This window comes from Colletes gigas, unplaced genomic scaffold, assembly GCF_013123115.1.
Source record: "Colletes gigas isolate AHSC1104 unplaced genomic scaffold, ASM1312311v1 Colletes_gigas_Sc00002, whole genome shotgun sequence".
NCBI classification, from domain to species: domain Eukaryota; kingdom Metazoa; phylum Arthropoda; class Insecta; order Hymenoptera; family Colletidae; genus Colletes; species Colletes gigas.
The window spans coordinates 4,611,327-4,630,518 of record NW_025106631.1 but is presented as its reverse complement, the minus strand read 5'-3'; the positions used below and the strand labels follow the sequence as shown (position 1 = coordinate 4,630,518).

At 36.1% G+C, this 19,192-nt stretch overlaps 6 protein-coding genes and 1 non-coding gene across 10 annotated transcripts; 5 read left to right on the top strand and 2 right to left on the bottom strand.

Annotated features, from left to right (window-relative positions):
* Positions 1-40: 40 nt before the first annotated feature.
* LOC122403787 (general transcription factor IIE subunit 1) lies at positions 41-9,540 on the bottom strand. Of its 4 annotated transcripts, none has more exons than XM_043407541.1 (8): positions 9,490-9,540; positions 1,675-1,838; positions 1,410-1,576; positions 1,199-1,327; positions 898-1,124; positions 624-828; positions 325-553; positions 41-252 (listed from the first exon to the last, which is right to left on the bottom strand). In XM_043407541.1, exons 2-8 carry the CDS (start codon positions 1,799-1,801, stop codon positions 77-79), a joined length of 1,260 nt encoding a protein of 419 aa, XP_043263476.1. In that variant the 5' UTR covers positions 1,802-1,838; positions 9,490-9,540; the 3' UTR covers positions 41-76. The 4 variants fall into 4 exon arrangements, with proteins under 4 accessions (XP_043263476.1, XP_043263470.1, XP_043263453.1 ...); XM_043407535.1 differs by lacking the exon at positions 9,490-9,540 and adding an exon at positions 7,552-7,815; XM_043407518.1 differs by lacking the exon at positions 9,490-9,540 and adding an exon at positions 7,441-7,567.
* LOC122401036 (rab-like protein 3) lies at positions 2,273-3,567 on the top strand. Its single transcript, XM_043402909.1, has 5 exons — positions 2,273-2,413; positions 2,686-2,895; positions 2,980-3,128; positions 3,206-3,319; positions 3,391-3,567. Exons 1-5 carry the CDS (start codon positions 2,368-2,370, stop codon positions 3,565-3,567), a joined length of 696 nt encoding a protein of 231 aa, XP_043258844.1. The 5' UTR covers positions 2,273-2,367.
* On the top strand, positions 4,503-6,933 carry LOC122403779 (putative ATPase N2B). Its single transcript, XM_043407511.1, has 8 exons — positions 4,503-4,636; positions 4,748-5,138; positions 5,416-5,601; positions 5,678-5,919; positions 6,000-6,171; positions 6,261-6,401; positions 6,482-6,601; positions 6,670-6,933. Coding segments are annotated over exons 1-8 (1,377 nt in total). The 5' UTR covers positions 4,503-4,634; the 3' UTR covers positions 6,793-6,933.
* Positions 7,534-9,034, top strand: LOC122401031 (deoxyribose-phosphate aldolase). The gene is made up of 5 exons (XM_043402895.1): positions 7,534-7,693; positions 7,841-8,019; positions 8,112-8,253; positions 8,334-8,713; positions 8,796-9,034. Exons 1-5 carry the CDS (start codon positions 7,669-7,671, stop codon positions 8,958-8,960), a joined length of 891 nt encoding a protein of 296 aa, XP_043258830.1. The 5' UTR covers positions 7,534-7,668; the 3' UTR covers positions 8,961-9,034.
* A 340-nt stretch (positions 9,541-9,880) lies between the features above and the next one.
* LOC122404287 (40S ribosomal protein S4) lies at positions 9,881-11,987 on the top strand. Its single transcript, XM_043408224.1, has 6 exons — positions 9,881-9,983; positions 10,458-10,716; positions 10,966-11,063; positions 11,140-11,311; positions 11,396-11,525; positions 11,807-11,987. The coding sequence occupies exons 1-6, from the start codon at positions 9,981-9,983 to the stop codon at positions 11,931-11,933; spliced, it is 789 nt and encodes a 262-aa protein (XP_043264159.1). The 5' UTR covers positions 9,881-9,980; the 3' UTR covers positions 11,934-11,987.
* On the top strand, positions 11,609-11,742 carry LOC122404446. The gene has a single exon (XR_006259711.1). It is a non-coding gene; the product is annotated as a small nucleolar RNA SNORA16B/SNORA16A family (small nucleolar RNA).
* Positions 11,988-12,109: 122 nt separating the features above from the next.
* LOC122404278 (probable tubulin polyglutamylase TTLL2) lies at positions 12,110-18,295 on the bottom strand. Its single transcript, XM_043408219.1, has 10 exons — positions 17,860-18,295; positions 17,504-17,699; positions 14,413-14,535; positions 14,139-14,242; positions 13,945-14,074; positions 13,598-13,874; positions 13,316-13,518; positions 12,977-13,240; positions 12,561-12,862; positions 12,110-12,476 (listed from the first exon to the last, which is right to left on the bottom strand). The coding sequence occupies exons 2-10, from the start codon at positions 17,579-17,581 to the stop codon at positions 12,356-12,358; spliced, it is 1,602 nt and encodes a 533-aa protein (XP_043264154.1). The 5' UTR covers positions 17,582-17,699; positions 17,860-18,295; the 3' UTR covers positions 12,110-12,355.
* Positions 18,296-19,192: the final 897 nt, after the last annotated feature.

Below are 19,192 nucleotides of genomic sequence, written 5' to 3'. Positions count from 1 at the left end.
ATAGTATAAGGATTTCAATAACCGTTCAGTCTTGTGACACATTGTTAAGTATTTAACAATGTTGACTGTATTTTGTTTAATCATACATATGAGAATAGTATTCTTGATATGCCTGAATGTATGCTTCTTTCTCTATAGGTGTCATTTCCGCGATTAATGTGTCGTTCACATCTGCAATGGCAACAGTTTTTCCCGCGACAGTTACAGTTGGTACAAGGTCATCATCTTCGGAATCCATTGTTTCTACATCTCCTAAACGATTTCAACAAATTTATATGCTTTTTCAATGTATACTAACTTGAAACTGGTTTATAAGGGCCATACCTGTATCAATGGCTTGCATTTCAGCAACTTCTTCGTTATCGCTACTATCACTAGATTCTTGAGGTAATACAGATTTTATAGCGGCTGCAGCATTTGTTCCTCCCTTCTTCTCATGAGCCAGCAATACGGACATAATATCTTCACCCTGTTTATTATTCGTCATAGTAGTATTAGTGGCAGTGGCTGCAGCTTTATCCAAAATGTTCTCTTGTGTGTTGACTCCATCAGGCTGAATACAACAACTATTAGTGATCAATCTTGATAAACAATTAAAATGGTGAAAGTAGTCATGAATATACCTGTGAGTCAGAGTTGATAACTGTACTTTCCATCATCCAGATTGGTCTTTCCTTCCTTCTGTTTGCTGCATTATCGTCAGCGGATTCATCGCCGATCGTAACATCTACTCTGGTGTCTTCTACCATAAAACCTGCCGACCTTGTAGCTTCTCCAGACCATTGTTCACCAGGTGCTCTTAGACTACTTGGTTTCCTTGTGTCGATACTAGAGACAAACAAATCATATGCATGACAATTTGTTTACAAGGTTAGTAATTTAATTAAAAATACATACCCCTTAATGGTGTTTATATCAACTGGTTCTGGCTCTAATATTTCAGGTGCCAATTTGATACCTTCCACTTCCCTTAATAAAATGTAAAGAGGTTCCAACTGTTCATTAAACTTGGCTAGTAACAGCCTTGAGTCTTTCTTTGGAAGGGCAGACTGATCTTCTTCTACTACTTCGCGACAAAATGTACATCTAAATTCACCAGTGGCCATATCAAACAATTGATCTGCCTATATTATTTTACATTAATAAATATCTTGCGGTCAATTATTTTGCAACAGTGTTTGTAAAATCATTCACTTACCTCAAGATCGGTAAAAGTTTTCAAACAATTTGTACATTTAAAACTTGCCCTACTGGTAGCATCTCGTTCTTCGGTTTCCATTCTTTTCCTCATTAAGTCTAACTTATATTTTACTACATTTACAAAAGTCTAAAACACATATATATACATATATATATATATTTCTTTAATAGGTAAGCAATAGAAGTCATATTCTTTGTTAATACTTTACCTTATAGTTAATAAAATAATAGTTGACTTTTTGTGCTTTTCCATCAGACCCAGTTTCCATTTTCAATCTTACTTGTATGAATTTATCATTACGCAATGTAGATATCCTAGCTCTTAACATTTTACGTTCAAATTTCAAAAGTTCACAGATGTCATCTTCTTTCATACCTGGACGCGCAAAACATATAATCTCATTAAATGAAAAATAATTTGATATATGTTATTTAAAATGTAATAATATTGTATTTCATTTATGACACACTTACATGGATTTCTAACCAACATATCAACAATCAATGCATCTTCTATTGTATAAAATCCACGTACTACTAAACGTGCTAATTGCTTTAAACTACTGGGAACTTCTGTAACAAGTCGTTCTTCACCACTCATTTTTCTTGTGGTTACATATAATAAAATATCAGGATTACTGAAAATTGTTGAAAAGAAAATGTAATTAATTCACATTGCATGTAAGTACATTATAAGTTATTATAGCAGTTTGTATAATTTAAAATTATTTATTTTTACAATTCATTTTATAAACTGTTGGCGTTATATTAACTTAAAAAAAAAAAATATTAGCATAAGATTTATTACAATCCATTTTATTAGATTTCATTCTATCCCTAATATGAAATACTAACCTTTAAAGTCGCATAAACAGTACTTTTATCACAAAATATCTTGAATCAGTGTTAATAGTAGTAAATTAAAATATACATCATAATATTATGCGTGTGTCCTTGTAAAATAAATAAAAAACAAAAGGACAAGATTCATTATTCCGTCGATCGTTTAAGAACGATAAGATACCGTTCCGACGGACGCTTGTTTATAACTTCAATAGTTTTTAGGTTATGTATTCGTGTTACAAAATTCCCAACAGATTATCTGTCAAATGACAGGGCCATAAAAACAACAGAATACAGTTTCCTATAGTTTGGCAAACATTATCAATGGCTACGATAGATAAAGTTAAAATTATTGTTGTCGGTGATTCTGGTAAGAATGCATTTCAAACAATTATACAATACAATATATATTTATTAGTATTGTTATTTGTACTTTGACAGTTACTACACGAATAGAATCAGAATTGCTATAATGTATATTGTTTCAAATCAATTTACTGTTTAATTTATTATTGGATTCAGATATTATATTTTGCTTGTTTCATATTCATTTTTATAATAATATTTTTAGGTTATGTGATCAGTATATCTTTGGTGATCTTTTATATACTTGTTAAATATTTTGTCGTTTTTCATTTATAGGTGTTGGAAAAACATCATTGACAAATATAATATGTCAACAACAGCCTATTAGTAATCCTTCATGGACCATAGGTTGTTCTGTAGAAGTTAAATTACATGAATATAAAGAAGGAACACCTAATCAGAAAAGATATTTTATCGAATTATGGGACATTGGTGGAAGTCAAAGTCATAAAAATACAAGATCTGTTTTCTATAATCCCACTAATGGTATAAACCTAATATGTTTAAAATAGTGTAATAATTAATGAAATTCAGGAACTTAATAATAGCAAATCATTCCTAATGATTTAGGTATAATATTGGTCCATGACTTAACAAACAGAAAGTCACAGCAGAATCTTCAAAAGTGGCTTGAAGAAGTTTTGTGTAAAGATAGTAATTACACAAAATCAAAACCTTTTGATGATTTTGATCCTGAAAAATTTGTAGGATCTACTCAGGTAGCAATAATCACTAGCAGTTTAAGTGTAGAATTTTGTGGAAGAATATGTTGTATAAAGAAAATTCTTGTTCACAGATACCAATTCTAGTTGTTGGTACAAAATTAGACCTAATTGCAGAAGTAAGATCAAATATCCATAGACGTTCCTCGACTATTGCAGAAGAATGTGGCGCTGATGAGATTTTTTTGGTATGTCTGCTATTTAGTTATTTAAGATTGTATGGAACGATATTTGGTTTCAATTGACTCTGTTTTTGTAGGACTGTCGTCAAATGAGATCATTAGCTGCTGGTTCTAGCTCATCTGTCAAATTAAGCAGATTTTTTGATAAAGTTATTGAAAGGCGTTATTATTCGTCAAGAGAAGGCATTAGTCCTGATAAACGAAGGCTACCAATGTACACTCCATACAGTGCAAAAGTTTATCACAATGACTGAAAATTTTTAAATTCTTTGGATCTACTGTAAGGTGCTATAATGAATGTCATTCAACGATATTCATAATGAGAGAAATCCATTTTGCCAATATTTAAAAAAAATAATGTAGCATTTTTAATTAAAAAAAGAAAAAGAACTGTCAAAATTTACAAAGCTATGTTTATTAGATTGAACAAAATTTTCATACAATATATTTTTGATAAAACTTATATTTACAAAAGCAAAACCGGACAGTTATAAAAGAATCAGATATTCATTAATATATTTGTTTTTTGTTTATTACAAAGTTGAGACCCTTCGAATTCGGGTGTTTTTACGCCTGTATACTCTCGATTATGCTACTATTTCAGTGATAAAATGGTCTTAAAAATTATTATTTTAAACAATTAATATTAAAGAAACTGTTAAATACATAGTACGCTCTAGTTTATTATTATCTGTTTATGTAAATACCCATGTCACGTGTATAAAGTATTAATTTGATTAAAATTGTAAAAAAATAAGATGCATTTCGTCTGTTCCAATTTTCATGGAACTACGCGATTTCTTCTTTGTGTGTTAGGTTTTATGAGTCTATCGTCACTCTTATGAACGATCACTAATAATAATGGCGGGATTAAATATTCCCATAATTTTTTTTTTTTTGATTACGTCACACTGTAGCGCGGGATAGAGAAAAATTTCAAACATTCAATCTGGTTTCGTTATCGATTTTTACTCATCGATATCAAGATAGTGCAAACGTATGGATAATAATGTGATTATGAAAAAATGAAGAGAAAATTCTACACGTTTCAGATGTATGTACATATTTGATTAATTAGTTCGTTTATTCGAACATTATGCTTTATACTTACCTTTCTAAATTTCCTAGTGTGAGTGTTCTATTCTGAGGTAGATACATATACATATTGCATTTTCGTACGTAATATAAAGGTTAATGCGCGTACCTGATCGTCTGTCAAACGTAACTTACATCGAACATGTTAATATCTCTAATCGTATTTATTTGAAAGTTTGACCGCATCTAGTCAATCTAGTCAATTTAATTCGGTTATTTCAATTAAATGTAAATTTCCCCAAATATTACGCTACAAGAGTGAAATTGCACTTTTTATTGACTAATCATTAGCACGTGCATAAGTGATATGTATAACAAATAATGACCTTTTTTTTTTAGGACATTTCCTTCTATAATGACTTGTTTGCTCCCAAAGAAATTTCCAAAGCACAGCTGTCTTTCAAATTTGCTGGCACAGTTTCAACCTCTAGGTTTTGTACAGAAGTATGGATATGCCACTGATGTTACTTTGGACAAGGAGGGACCCATTGCTCTTTTAAAGGCTAAAGTGGCTAGAGGAGAATTAATGAACGATGATCATCAGATGAAAGTTGCTGAAACTTTGCAAGCTATTTATGAAGAAACAAATGGATACAAGCCAGAAGAATCTGGTCTATTAGACAAATGGCTTGGTAGAAAAAGGCCACAACCACCAAAAGGATTATATCTTTATGGAGCTGTAGGTGGAGGTAAAACAATGTTGATGGATCTTTTCTATGAATGCTGTCAGGTAGATCGTTTTGCAGTTTCTGTAAGTAGTGCACATGGGGAGCCAAACCTTCTGTTGGTTATGGATATGACAATTCGTAATATTTTTCAGAATAATTCGCACATATAATAGAATAATTGCTGCAACAAAGGGTTTACTTTATATAACAAAGGAAATAAAGAAAACTCTTATCTATGATAAAGGTACTACATAATGGCTTTCCATATGCAGTACAATATAAAATATATCTTCTAAATTAGGAACAAACAAATAATTGTTGCGAAACATATTACTCCAGATTGAAAACAAGCGAAGGGTTCATTTTCATTCTTTTATGGCGGATGTACATAATAGAGTTCATGAAGTAAAGAAAACCATTGTTCGAGATGTTAGCAGTACAAAGCTTCAACCATTCGATCCGATACCACCAGTTGCCAGAAGCATCACCGAAGAGGCTTGGTTAATTTGTTTTGATGAGTTTCAGGTTTAAAAATGGAACATATAATTGAATATAGAGGATTCAAACTAACATACATTAATAGAAAATATGTATATCACAGGTAACTGATATTGCAGATGCAATGATATTAAAACGATTATTTACGGAATTGTTTAGCAATGGTGTAATAGTAATTGCAACCAGTAATAGAGCACCGGATGATTTATACAAGAATGGATTGCAAAGGGGAAATTTTGTTCCGTTTATACAGATATTAAAAAATTATTGCATTGTAAATTCCTTAGATTCGGGTATAGATTATAGATTGAAAACTGGACTTAGCGATGAAAAAATTTATTTCATGTATGTAAAACTATTCATAGATAGAATATACAATGAAACATTTGCTTATATAGATAAAATAAATTAGATAATTATTATAGTAAAGGAAAAGATGCGGCAAGTAAGAATGTAGACAAGGTGTTTAAGTATCTATGCTCGAAGGAGAATGATATTGTGAGACCACGTACCATTTGTATAAGAGGTCGCAATGTTAATTTTCAAAGAACTTGTGGGCAGGTGTTGGATTCCACGTTTGAAGAGTTGTGTGATAGAGTAGGTTCTTTAATATCTTCTTCTACTTTCGATATCATGTGTATTTTTATATGTATATCTCTCTTGTATATTCTTACATTTATTTGTAGCCCCTTGGTGCTAGTGATTATCTAGAACTAAGTCAAGTATTTCACACTGTGTTTATAAGAGATGTTCCACAATTAGATTTTCGATTTAAATCTCAAACTAGAAGATTTATTACATTAATTGATACATTGTATGATAATAGGGTAAGATCATGTCTTTAACGCTTGATTTTGAGTAATTAAATAACTTCAGGAATCTACCATGTAAATGAACAATTTCTTAGGTACGAGTTGTTATATCTGCAGCTGTACCGCATACAAAACTGTTTGTGGCAGAAGGTAATACTGATTATACAGATGAAAAGAGAATGTTAATGGATGATTTAAAAATATCGCATGGTTCTGTAAGTTAAATGGTATTAGTTGTTTTTAAATGTTGATGCATCGTATTATAATTTTATAATATTTATAGGATGATCATAAATCTAATCTGTTTACCGGGGAAGAAGAGCTCTTTGCCTTTGATCGTACTGTGTCACGACTTTCAGAAATGCAAACTGCACAATATTGGGAACAATGGCAACATCATAGATGATATTAATTCAGATTAGCAGAAATTTCAGTAGTTCCTTTTTCTAGTACATTTATCTAAGTCAATAAATTATAAATTCTTAGTTAAATCTATTGTAACTAAGTATTATGTTAATATGAAAATGTTCATTTTCTTAGGCACGGTACTTGAAATTTATGCAAAATGTTTTAAATAATTTAAAGTATTTATAATATTATTTACTTCTGTTTTAATATTTATTTACTCTAATATTTATTTGTGTATAATGTACAGCAATAAAAAAAACTATTGAATTTCATTCGCTACTTTCACAATTCGTTATTGCAAAATAAGTGAAACGTATTAAACAATTTCTGACGATAAACACACAACGCGTGTCAAAGATATGCATGAAATTAATAAATTACGTTGATGATTTAAGAAAATAAAAAAATTGTTATCTATCGAAATACATCAACATGATAATATACCGCGAAACTACATGGTTACAGTTTCATTATTAAATCGATTAATCGATTCAATTAAGTAGGGACAAATAACGACTGATATATTCTATTGTGCAAAATTCATTTGCAAATAGATTAATTTCTAACCAAAATGTACCATATTCGCAGCATCCTGCTTTTATCGTTTAATATTAATCGTTTTATTACAAATACACACAAAACTTACATCTTGCATCATATCACGTGCAAATAATCACAAAATTATAAACGACTGTATTGTTATCAAATCGTACTTTTCAACGGTATCTTCCATAAAATTCGTGGCACAGGCACTTACGTTTCTTTCCCATTCTGTCTCACTATTGCGCACCAGTTTCGCTTTCTTCGGTAATAATTGAGTTAGACGAAGGACACTTTTCAATTATTCATAATAGATACTATTTATTCCACTACAATGGATATTCAAAAACTGGCTAATGGTACGTGATTTAATGTTCCACATTAAACGTTACAAATTGCTTTTTATACCAAACATTAAATTTGATTAAAATTGTATTTACAAGTACATTTTTAACTTTTATGCGCATTAATTAAATTTAAAAAATGTTTTAATTCCTTCATTTCAGTTACAATGAATTTTGATCAATCAATGATAGATGAGAAAGTTAATTCTGTACGTTCCAAAGTTAATGCACTGGAAAAAGATACTAAAACTAGTTGGTTAATGAAAGCAATAAGCTATATAGACTTAACTAGTTTAGGAGGGGATGATACACCTATGAAAGTCAAAGCTGTTTGTGCAAAGGTAACCCTAACTATATACAGTTATGCTTGAATGTATTTGTAACAATGTGTTGATATGTATGTGAAATTCTATACATTAATATATCATTTTAGGCTGTTAATCCCCTTCAGTTATCACCTATACCAACAGAATCTTTACATACTGCAGCCCTATGTGTTTATCCTTTGAGACTTGCAGATGCAATGGCTTCGTTAGAAGAACTTGATAAAGAACATAAAGTTGCTATAGCTACTGGTAAGTAACGCACTTCTTTGTTAATTTAACACAAATTGTAGCATAATACAATACACAAAATATTATTAATCTGCGAGCAGTAGGTGGAGGATTTCCATCTGGACAATTTCCATTAGAAACTCGTCTCAGAGAAGTAGAAATAGGTATTGAAAATGGTGCAGATGAGATTGATATTGTCATCAATCGACCATTGGCTATAATGCACCAATGGCAAAAATTATACGAAGAGTTGAAATTATTTCGTACAGTTTGCGGCAATAAAGTGTGTTTGAAAGTTATACTTGCCACTGGAGAGTTAGTTAACTTGGAAAATGTATATAAAGCATCTATGGTGGCAATGATGGCTGGAGCTGATTTTATTAAAACATCTACTGGAAAGGAAACAATAAATGCAACTTTACCTGTTGGAATAGTTATGTGCAGAGCAGTTAAAGATTATCATGCGGCAACACAGAAAAAGGTACATGGTTTTGTCTTGAACAAAATACAACGAATCATGTTTAATTTGTCGGATATTTACTATTAAGTTGCATTATCTTCAGGTTGGTTTCAAGCCTGCTGGAGGTATTAAAACTGCACAAGAGGCATTGGAATGGATAATGTTGGTGCAAATGGAATTAGGAGACGAATGGTTAACCAAAGATTTATTTAGAATTGGTGCATCCAGTTTATTGGATGATATTGTTGGAACAGTATGTTCAAAGTAATTTTGTCTCATTTATGCAATGCAATGCTTTTTATATTTTTATATGAATGCATGTATATAACCTTTATAAATGCACACTGGAATTTTATATTATTTTTATATGCATTTCAATAAAAAGAAAGCTGTACGTTATCAAATATTTCCCATATTTCCTACCAAATTAAGATCAATTTTTAAAATTGTACACATCACAATATGAATTGAACAAATCGACAAATTGACGAAAGTGAATACGACGAACGAACAGTCGAAAAATTATCACTAGTAAATAGTATTGTGATGTAATTAGGTATTAATCTCAAGTATTATAATGTATCTGGCGAAGAAGCAATTTGTAGTATATTTTAAAATGTTCCACACGAAAATTTAAACGCATCTATCCGAGTTCCATATTGTTCAAACTGATACACAAGATGTTTTAAGAACGATTTAACCAAATAACTTCAAATTATGATGTTATTTAATAAAATTATTTTTTCTTATTTGTTACTGAACCGAAATAAAATTTAAAAAACGATGCTTTCTTATACCTTCAAGAATGTCGAGAAATGTGAAATTGAAACTCTCTCTATCAAGCGGCGCCATTTTGTTAATTTTTGTTCTTTTTCCATAACAATGGGTTCAGTATCCTACAAATTTCATATAGATTAGAATTTAACTTTGATCGATGACTTTATAGTACTTTATGAGGTGTGAAAATACATCCAGTGAAAGTATGTTTTCTCATTATGCTACAAGACAAAGCGCACAGACATTACTGTACATCGATTTCCTAGCTATACAAATTCCAAAACTACAACGTACGTAATCGATAAAATCATGTATAGAATTTGATTCAGATCTACATTATACTTTTCTTAAATTTCCAAGTATGTACAATATTTCGAAGATTTAAAATGAGACGATTTCTTAACCGACTGGCAATATTTTGGCGCCATTTTGACTACAGTGGCGTCGCGAGGATTTCCTGATGTGTTTTGAGACACCGCGAGTTCGTGCCTTTTCCGTTTAGAAAACCAAGATGGTAAGTTTGTCACGCACTGTCAATATAAAATCCATTCGCATCGAATGTACGATGCGTCGTAGACGGTCAAATTAAATTAAAATGTAAACTATAAAAACCGGAGTGAATATTGATGGATATATAATTCCTTAAACCCATCGTATTTTTAATCGGACAGAAAATTGGTTAGGTTGTGCGAATACGGTTCATTTTGTTGTCTCGTACGTTTATCAATGCGTCGTATGAACACTTGTTGACATAATTTTTTTTATAAAGATAAACGTCCGATGTGATAGATGCGGTTAATGCATCTCGTTTAAAAATTCCAGTGTAATTAGCGAAATAAAACAAGAAACATAAATGGTAATCTAACCTAAAAATACAGTGCGGCAATGTAGAGTGAATTAGTCGATGTCTTCGACATTGAATACATTTCGTTGAGTGCGTATGCTGCTGGTTTAGTGTTAATAATGAAAATGTTTTAAACATTTTCAGGCTCGAGGTCCAAAGAAGCATCTGAAGCGTCTTAATGCGCCGAAAGCATGGATGTTAGACAAATTAGGGGGTGTGTATGCTCCGCGTCCATCTACAGGACCTCATAAACTCAGGGAATCACTCCCTCTTGTTATTTTCCTTCGTAACAGACTGAAGTATGCTTTGACTAACTGTGAAGTAACAAAAATTGTGATGCAACGTTTGATCAGAGTTGATGGCAAGGTCCGTACTGACCCCAATTATCCTGCTGGTTTCATGGGTAAGTGTACATGTCATATTTTTTCCGACTGTATGAATGGTGCCATATCGAAGCTGCAATATCTTTTAAATGGATACTTCCAGTCAAACAATGGCAAACATTAAACAAAAGCTCTTTACTTTGGTCACAGATCGAGTAGTATATTCTTTCTGTATCACCCAGAAAGTGCACATTCTTTTCCTATGTATTCAAATATTTTTAAAACGTAATACTAGAAATAAAGGCTAAATAAGCTTTCGCTCGTTTCAGATGTAATCACCATTAAAAAAACTGGTGAATTCTTCAGATTGATTTACGACGTTAAGGGACGTTTCACCACCCACAGAATTACTGCAGAAGAAGCTAAGGTATTTATCGGTGACACGAAAATATAGTTTGGATTGTTTTCTGGTTTGATTAAAAAGTTAATTTTTTTTTTTGCAGTACAAATTGTGCAAGGTGAAGCGTGTTCAGACTGGACCTAAAGGTATTCCATTTTTGGTAACGCACGACGGTAGGACCATTCGTTATCCAGATCCTCTAATCAAGGTTAACGATACCATTCATTTGGACATAGCAACTAGCAAAATTTTGGACTCTATTCGATTCGATTCAGGTATAATATTTTTATTTCTATACATGGTTTACCTGTAAATATGTTTGTGGGAAAGGCCGCGAAATATTAATTCTTATGTTACAGGTAATCTTTGCATGATTACCGGTGGTAGAAATTTAGGGCGTGTTGGCACGGTCGTTAGTCGCGAGCGTCACCCCGGATCTTTTGATATTTGCCACATAAAAGACTCGCAAGGACACACTTTTGCTACAAGGTATTTTTCATCGATAATTATTTATTCATATAGTAATATACAGTCCATTTAAAATTTTGCAAAAAGTTTGAATTAATTTCTATAGTGGCCATAATCGAAGCTACGGTAATGCGTAATAAATATTGTAGTCAAAAGTTGGCCAAAATGAAGTTCCTTTATATTGGTCACTGTATGCTTTTACGTAAGCTTCTCAGTATTACCCATTTAGGAAACAAAAACGCTTTAAAATTCATTTTATATTACTCGAATGCATCAGAGATTATAACGAATCGTTTTTATAGGTTGAACAATGTATTTATCATTGGCAAGGGTACGAAACCGTACATTAGCTTACCAAGGGACAAAGGTGTTAAGCTTTCGATTGCCGAAGAGCGCGACAAGAGGTTAGCAGCGAAGGGCGTGAATTAATGTACATTTTCAAGAAAACTTTCAATAAACCGAGAATTTCTTGGTGAATAAAAAGACGTGCTTTCACCATCATCCTACACAACAATTATCTTCGCACAGGACCCACATATCCAGAACACATTAAAGAGACAGAACACGAATGCGGTCTCTTTCATCGTAGTATTTAGCGTAATTACATTAAAATCTATCTTGCTATTTAAAAAAATATCATTAACGGTTTGGCTGTTGAAACTGCGTTAGATGAACAGAGCGGCGGTAGAAAATCAAAGTTCAATATAATTCGTGTAAATATCACGATCCTTTTAAATCGCGTTCGTAAAAATGATTAAATCGTCGAAGCGTATCGTGCCGAATATTGCGTTAAAGACGAAGAAAAAACAGAACGCTCGAAAGACAAGGATTTTTGTTTTTATAATCGATCGTCACTTTCCTGGCAGCCAAATTTCGGTAGTCAGTTCTAGCGCTTTTCGCAGCATAGCGTTACATTGTTCGTCCCTATATTTCTCATTTTTCTTATACACTTCTTTGGCAGCTTTCAGATACCTGAAAAAAAAAAAACAAAGTCGACGAGTTGAACAATTGTCGTATCCCGACGTTGTTTAAACGCATATAATCAGGGACCGCTACTTCTGTATACAAAGAACCGTGTTCTTAATGTCCTTCTCCACGACGCGCGAAGACTCCGACACCGACGACGGCGCATACTCCGTCGCATTGTCATCGTTCGTTCGAGTCAACGGGTAGATGCGTACCCATCCACCTTCCTTCACGCATGGTGTACTCCAGTCCTTGCCATTGTCCCACACCGACGTTTTATCGTGATTTTCTGGATTGGTGCCCCGGAAACCGCGAGGAATATACTTGTCCACCAACAAAGGATTGTAACGGGACCACGCGTTCGAACAATCGTGCAGAGATGATCGTCTGAGCTGACGATCAAAATTATTTTATTAAATACAAATGCAAAGCATTCAAGGGTAGACAAAATCACGTGTCCGCGACAGGACCAAAATGGCGTAGAGACAAACGACATTCATACATACAGTAGGTTGAAGTTCCGTGCATAAGTTTAGAAAACCGTCGGTCTCCCTGCCAGTTTTGGATTTCCTCTTCGCGGTTCGACCTCCACAAAACTTGGAAGACACTTCCACCTCGTCGTCGACCGGGCTCGCCGACCATATCTTGAATAGAGAGAGTCCAGTGTTGCATACCGGAAGACCTAGTAAATCGAACAAATCGTGCAGCAGCGGTTTCTTCACCTCCGAGTCGATCTCGCAGTCGTTGCTCAGAGCCGGGCTGACGTTGACCTGTCGCAGCACCGATTATCCACGCGTTAGGGACGATCGCTTTGGTCTCGTAACGAGATCGGTGTATTTGTTCACCTCGAGTAGCCACGGTTTCAAATTCTTGTCGATCAACACGTCGAACCCGAAGAATTCGAAGCAATTGGAAGATTTAGGTATACCCGCCGCTTGGCTCAGTATCGTTAGACTCACTAAACAGGAGATCCTCTGCCAGAGGAACCAGTCGAAGTAACCCGTCTGCTCGAAATACCTTCTCAACTGTTTGAACGTCCATTTGCAACCTATGAAAATGAAATTTAGCTTTCGAAATAAATAGCTTTCGAGAGCCTTCGAAAACAGTTTCAGAATGGTTTATCGTACCAGAACCGACGCGTTCCTTCTTCTCCGCGTACCCTGGACCCAGCTTGTTCAGAGAGAAATTGGTCAAATGCCGGAAGGGATCGTTCAGGTGTTCCAACGAGAATTTCTCCGTGGCGAAACGCGTCAGGCCTTCCTTGTACAAGTATATCGTCAAAGGACGATACGAGGGTACGCAGACGTACAATCGTAGATCGAACTTGTAGCCGCCGATCAGCAGAGGATTCTCGATGTACCTTTGCACGATCGTCGTGTTGTCGTACGTAAGGTCGCTCAGTTTCTGAAAAATATTCTTTTATTCTGTCCCTGTCCGTGGCGAGATCGTTCGATACGATGAACGATATGCTCACGCGAAAGAGGAAGATCCCTTTTCCTTGGCTCTGACCGACCGGCTTGCAGATCCAGATCCTGTCCTCATCGCAACGGCTGCATTCCTCCGCCACTTTCGTGTATTCCGACGGTAAGTTATACCCTGCTGGACTATCATAACGCGTTTCAATTTTTCTAACGATCGAACACTCGTTACAGAGATCAAGATCGTTACCTGAAGTCGTAGATCGAGCCGTGCATTTTCTTCATGCATCTCAGGTGACGGATGAGATTGTCTTTTCTGCAGATCGAGCTCCCTTTCGGAATTCTATTGACGAACTACGAGATCGATAGCTTAGACGTCTTAACTAGGGAATGATTATTGCAAGAACAAAGCAGGTGCAACAATTAAGGTAACATTATGCAATTGTTTTACCAATTAATTTCTTATCTGATAAGACTTTACGAGTAAACTTTTAGGCGAACGAAAGGACCCGATGTATCGTTACCTGCCAGGGCAACGGCCTGTAATGAGGCGAAGGGAAACCGCCGGACCGCCACCATAAATTCCATCGATCTTTGAATACATTATTGTCACCGGTGTATTCCCTCCAGCCGCGTTCCGTGCAAACCTGTGGAAAAGTATACTAGTCTCGTTCCCTTATTCGAGCTCACTTAGGCTAATTGTAAGCAGGAACATCCCTTTTTTTCGGGGTAAATGAATTCGATAGATCGTGTCGAGTTTGAGAGATAAAATATTAATAATACTTGGTTAAACCTGTGGAAAAGTATACGAGTCTCGTTACGTTTTCGAGCTCACTTAGGCTAATTGTAAGCAGGAACATCCCTTTTTTCGGGGTAAATGAATTCGATAGATCGCATCGAGGTTGAGACATAAAATATTAATAATATCTGGTTAAACCTGTGGAAAAGTATACGAGTCTCGTTCCGTTTTCGAGCTCACTTAGGCTAATTGTAAGCAGGAACATCCCTTTTTTTCGGGGTAAATGAGATCGATAGATCGTATCGAGTTTGAGACATAAAATATTAATAATACTTTAAGTGGTTAAGCGGTGAACAGCGGACGTACAAAAATTGTAAATAATTGTCAAAGTATACTTTTGTAAACTAGATTCTTGTTACTGCAACATGGAAATATGCGTAGGGTATAAGTTAGTTTAAAGAATTTTGAAACCTTTATCAATTTTTCGAACTTTGACCCTGTCGTAAGCCTTTAAACGCGCGACTTTCGGGTCAGGCGTAAAGCACCGGGTAGGCGGCGATTAAATCCCGAATATTACGCATTCCAGGGTTCGCAAAGTTTCGAGCATGCACGCGAAAATAGCGGAGAATGCCCTTGATTTATTTGTCGTGTTATTAGAGCATTAAGAATGGCTACCGCTATACATCAAAACCGAGCCAAGGCCTTTAATTAGAATTAAATTCGACCGTATACTCCCTGTCCGTTGTTACCGGTAGCCTACTTTTATTGTTCGACTGTACAATGAAACATTTTCTTACAACTTCGTAATCGATCCGGCCCGAAAGAACGTCGACTCCATTTACACCACCGTTGCCACTGTTACGTACGGATACTTTTCGACGTTACTTCGTAGCCTGTTATCGGTCTCGGGACGCCCATATTTAGACTAACAAGGGAAGTTATCCGGTCGATCAATTAGTTAACAAAACCAAGGGTTGCAGTTATGGTACTCTAAAATGGGTATAAACGATGCGGGCTTTTCAATACCAAAAGGTTCTTCATCCCTAATTTAGATCGTTTCATCCCCCTATTCACAAAAGAGGAAAACGAACTGCAGCCGCGTATCGATTCGTGTTATACTTCTGAATTCTTTCGCGACAAACGATCAGACTGTTCGTTCGGTTGTGCAAATTTAACAATGACGACAGAAAATGCCTGTCCTGCTCTAATTATAAACGATCGACTTTGGCGTCGTTGTAGCCTGGTTTCCTTACCCAGAATCGTTAGCGAAACAATTTTTACGCAACGTTTCGCGTTCCGTCTAGAGCAGCATTTCCCAACCTTTTTCGGTCTAACGCCCCTTTACGAAATCTTTTTCAGGCCAATCACAACGATTCTATCGAGCACTCGAAACGAGTTAAATATTGCTATAAAAGTCACATTGGTATCGTTCAATTTTTAATTTTAATTTATTTTTCAGATCTGAGGGGGCAGAGATCATCTATACCACGAGGGAACGTAGCTTTTTTATACAAAAAAATCAGTATATGGTACCACCGCGAGAAATTTTCCTTAACACTAGTCAAAATGATCCATTCGTAATTTCTAATAAAACTTGTAAAAAATTTATCGTAATTTTCTATAAGGGAATATATAAACACTTATTTCCATTGCATTGTATATCTCTTCGCGTATCTGTCGTTTCAATTTCTTTGGTAGAAATAAACACGCTACAATTGTCGGTAGTTCTAGCGTTAATGGAGACAGAAAGAATTATTAATAACGTCACGATTCGTCGACAGCTACCAACGAGGCCCTCTTTACGAGGGAAGCCGTGTTTCGTGCAAGCCGGGAAGAGACAAAACAATCTTTTCCGTGATCCACGACGTCTCTATTCTTTGCCCTTTTATTATTGCATGTGGCACTTACTTAATAGCCCCCCAACGGTGGTTCTAAAAGTGGTGCACGCAAAAGCGCGTCGCGTCCCGCTCGGCTCGACAGGTATGCACGTGCATACGTACACCGTACGTACCTTGAAAAGTATTCAGTTCAAGGTCACGACTAAGTTTGTAATCGTGTCGAGCAAATACCAAGCGACATAAACGCGTGACAGTGTCCCGATATTTATATGTACACAGGTAGCGATTAAAAATTACGAGAATCCGGCCCAAAGTTAACTTCAAAGTCCCATATTCGAAATGCAATCGTTGCTCGAGTACCTCGATGAATCTCTGTCGCCGAATACCGAGATCTTACATATTTCTTTTAATTTGTTTACGTCGAGAAATACTCGTGCACCGTGTCTGACTATTATCACTGGGCGGAGACTATACCACTGTAATATGTATTTCTATCTACGGGTTTATTCGCACCTGTTGCCGTAAAATCTGTTACATCGATTTGTCGACCGACCGTGGTTAAAAATACTTATCCTACTTATTATTATCCGTAGCCAAGTAAAATTGACACGGGGAAAAAGTTGTGTTCTCAAATTGTGTTCCGTATGCTAATTTTGTTTAGTTATAGCTTGCGTTGTTTTGTAAATAGAAATTGGTTACGAAATGCCACCAAATCGGGGGAACCTTCGGAGGTAAAGGCCAGAAGCAAAGGTATTAAAAAATTCAGACTATAGTGCTCGAGGTCAGTCATAAATCACTCGACTTATTATTATGCACGGACTATTTACAAGTTTGAATATATTAACATCTTCGTTATATATTGATTATATAATTCTCTTTTTTCAATTAGGATTTTTCGAGGAATACTTCTCTACATCGCAGGAACACAATATGGAGAACACTAAAGGGTGTTTTAACGCAAGATGGATCAACGTCTTCGAACGCCAGACTGATTTCTAGAAACGCTATATTTTTTACTTTCGGTTCAGCGATTTATACCTGTACAAGGAGATGGGGTCCTGCACCATTGTCGTTAAGTCTGAAGACGAAGGGCCCGTCCAAGTACTTCACTGCCATACCGGAACATTGTACTCAGACGGGACGCGGGAAGACGATTAGGTCAGTAGATCATGCCTCGACCGACAAACGTTGACGGAGTCTTCGGTTCGAGAAACGGAGGAAATCGTGTGCTTGTCTGAAAACATAAATCAAATTGTTCGAGCATATACAGAGCCACGGTTTCAGAAATTCGGAGTAAATATTCAACACTCGTGTCAATGGTTTTAAATAGAATATCTACGAGTCTAGGACATTCCAAGTCCATGGTTCTTATATACATATTTGATCCAACTCACCTTTCTCGAGTGTGATGTGATCCTCTATCTCGCCATAGCTCGAACTTTTCATTCATAAAAACGTTACGGTCCTTCGAGGCTTGAACAATTCAGGCATCCGTGTTCGTATTAGTGCGTTCCGGTCCGAAGGATACCATCCTGTCTCGTTTCGTTTGTTTGTCACAGAGATATCCCTCAGCGAGCGCGGCTGGTAGCTCCCCGAGCCGACATTCTTCGCGACTAGCAGCCTTTGACATTCAAATATTTCGATGGAACCGCATGCAGGCGAGCCGGAATCCCGATTCCCACTGGTGCACCGCCACGTTTCGGTCTACGCAATCGCTTTGACCTGGTCGCAGGTGCGCAGGTTGCCCGTATGCCGGATCTCCTCGACGCTCTACAGCTTTTATGGGCCTCCGGTGGACACCGCGACACCGCAAGGACACCGGAAGTCTCCCAAGTCGCGAGTCCGCGAAAGAATTTCGCCGATACTCCTTTACAGATCGTTATCGCGTACACGCGAGTTTACCCTAGGTGCGAGAACTACTCGATATCGAATATTCGAACGCTCGAAAACTATTTTAACATCTCAGCCCACGTACAAAATATTCGATAGAAAGTCCTGATTCGCATCATAGTTACCAGGATAACCGAAAGAATAACCGACGGTTCAAGTTCGAGCTTCCAGGGTCGTTGTTCTCTTTCGCTAACCCCTCTCGAAACAGATTACGATTTTGCTAAAACAAAAATTCTCTCCTCCTTGCTCTGACCTTCCGGGGGAGTCTCTGTTCACCGAGTAGTCGAAACGCTTCCGGTGGAGCTCCTTGGAATCTATTTTCGCGATACGTATTAATAGGCGCACGTTCATTGAAGTCCGCGGCGATGACGTATTTGTTGCAAAAAGACTCGCCAGAAAAATGTCTCGCGTGTCTGGGGGCTTCGGAGGTAGGAGGTACCGCAAGGTTACTTTAACGACAAATCGATGAGACGTTCCATCAGCTACTTCCTCGTTAGGGACGAAACGGTTTCCGACTTAGCACTCGACGCGTCTTCGAGCTCCTCTTGCGCTGTGAACACTTTCCCTTCGAGAACTTGACCACGATCTCGAGACACGGGCGATTCGCGTGACGTCGAAACGTTTCTTTGTTTCTATTCGTGTCCCGTGACATTTTGCTGTTTTCGATGCGATAATTATCGTTATTATTAGCTTCGTGTACGAGTTTACAGTGGCGGATCCAGAGGAGGGGTTTTAAATTATTATTCAATAAATGTCAAACCTTCTGGATTCGCTCCTGCGTTAGCCATAGAATACAAGGCGAATTAAAACTCTGAGAAACTTGATTTATAAATAATT

What these genes read in the sequence shown, in the direction of transcription:
- LOC122403787 (XM_043407541.1), bottom strand. Translation starts at nt 1,801, where the DNA reads ATGAGTGGTGAAGAACGACTTGTTACAGAAGTTCCCAGTAGTTTAAAG. An exon ending in AAACTTTTACCGATCTTGAG is followed by an intron (nt 1,125 to 1,198) that starts GTAAGTGAATGA and finishes AAAATAATATAG; the next exon opens with GCAGATCAATTGTTTGATAT. An exon ending in AATGCAAGCCATTGATACAG is followed by an intron (nt 253 to 324) that starts GTATGGCCCTTA and finishes GAAATCGTTTAG; the next exon opens with GAGATGTAGAAACAATGGAT.
- LOC122401036 (XM_043402909.1), top strand. Translation starts at nt 2,368, where the DNA reads ATGGCTACGATAGATAAAGTTAAAATTATTGTTGTCGGTGATTCTG. An exon ending in TATTGTTGTCGGTGATTCTG is followed by an intron (nt 2,414 to 2,685) that starts GTAAGAATGCAT and finishes TTTCATTTATAG; the next exon opens with GTGTTGGAAAAACATCATTG. An exon ending in AATTTGTAGGATCTACTCAG is followed by an intron (nt 3,129 to 3,205) that starts GTAGCAATAATC and finishes TCTTGTTCACAG; the next exon opens with ATACCAATTCTAGTTGTTGG.
- LOC122403779 (XM_043407511.1), top strand. An exon ending in TTTGTTTTGATGAGTTTCAG is followed by an intron (nt 5,602 to 5,677) that starts GTTTAAAAATGG and finishes TGTATATCACAG; the next exon opens with GTAACTGATATTGCAGATGC. An exon ending in TTGAAGAGTTGTGTGATAGA is followed by an intron (nt 6,172 to 6,260) that starts GTAGGTTCTTTA and finishes ATTTATTTGTAG; the next exon opens with CCCCTTGGTGCTAGTGATTA.
- LOC122401031 (XM_043402895.1), top strand. Translation starts at nt 7,669, where the DNA reads ATGGATATTCAAAAACTGGCTAATG. An exon ending in TATTCAAAAACTGGCTAATG is followed by an intron (nt 7,694 to 7,840) that starts GTACGTGATTTA and finishes CCTTCATTTCAG; the next exon opens with TTACAATGAATTTTGATCAA. An exon ending in TCAAAGCTGTTTGTGCAAAG is followed by an intron (nt 8,020 to 8,111) that starts GTAACCCTAACT and finishes ATATCATTTTAG; the next exon opens with GCTGTTAATCCCCTTCAGTT.
- LOC122404287 (XM_043408224.1), top strand. An exon ending in TTATCCTGCTGGTTTCATGG is followed by an intron (nt 10,717 to 10,965) that starts GTAAGTGTACAT and finishes CGCTCGTTTCAG; the next exon opens with ATGTAATCACCATTAAAAAA. An exon ending in GGACACACTTTTGCTACAAG is followed by an intron (nt 11,526 to 11,806) that starts GTATTTTTCATC and finishes TCGTTTTTATAG; the next exon opens with GTTGAACAATGTATTTATCA.
- LOC122404278 (XM_043408219.1), bottom strand. Translation starts at nt 17,581, where the DNA reads ATGGCAGTGAAGTACTTGGACGGGCCCTTCGTCTTCAGACTTAACGAC. An exon ending in ACAGGCCGTTGCCCTGGCAG is followed by an intron (nt 14,243 to 14,412) that starts GTAACGATACAT and finishes TCGATCTCGTAG; the next exon opens with TTCGTCAATAGAATTCCGAA. An exon ending in TGAAACCGTGGCTACTCGAG is followed by an intron (nt 13,241 to 13,315) that starts GTGAACAAATAC and finishes GTGCTGCGACAG; the next exon opens with GTCAACGTCAGCCCGGCTCT.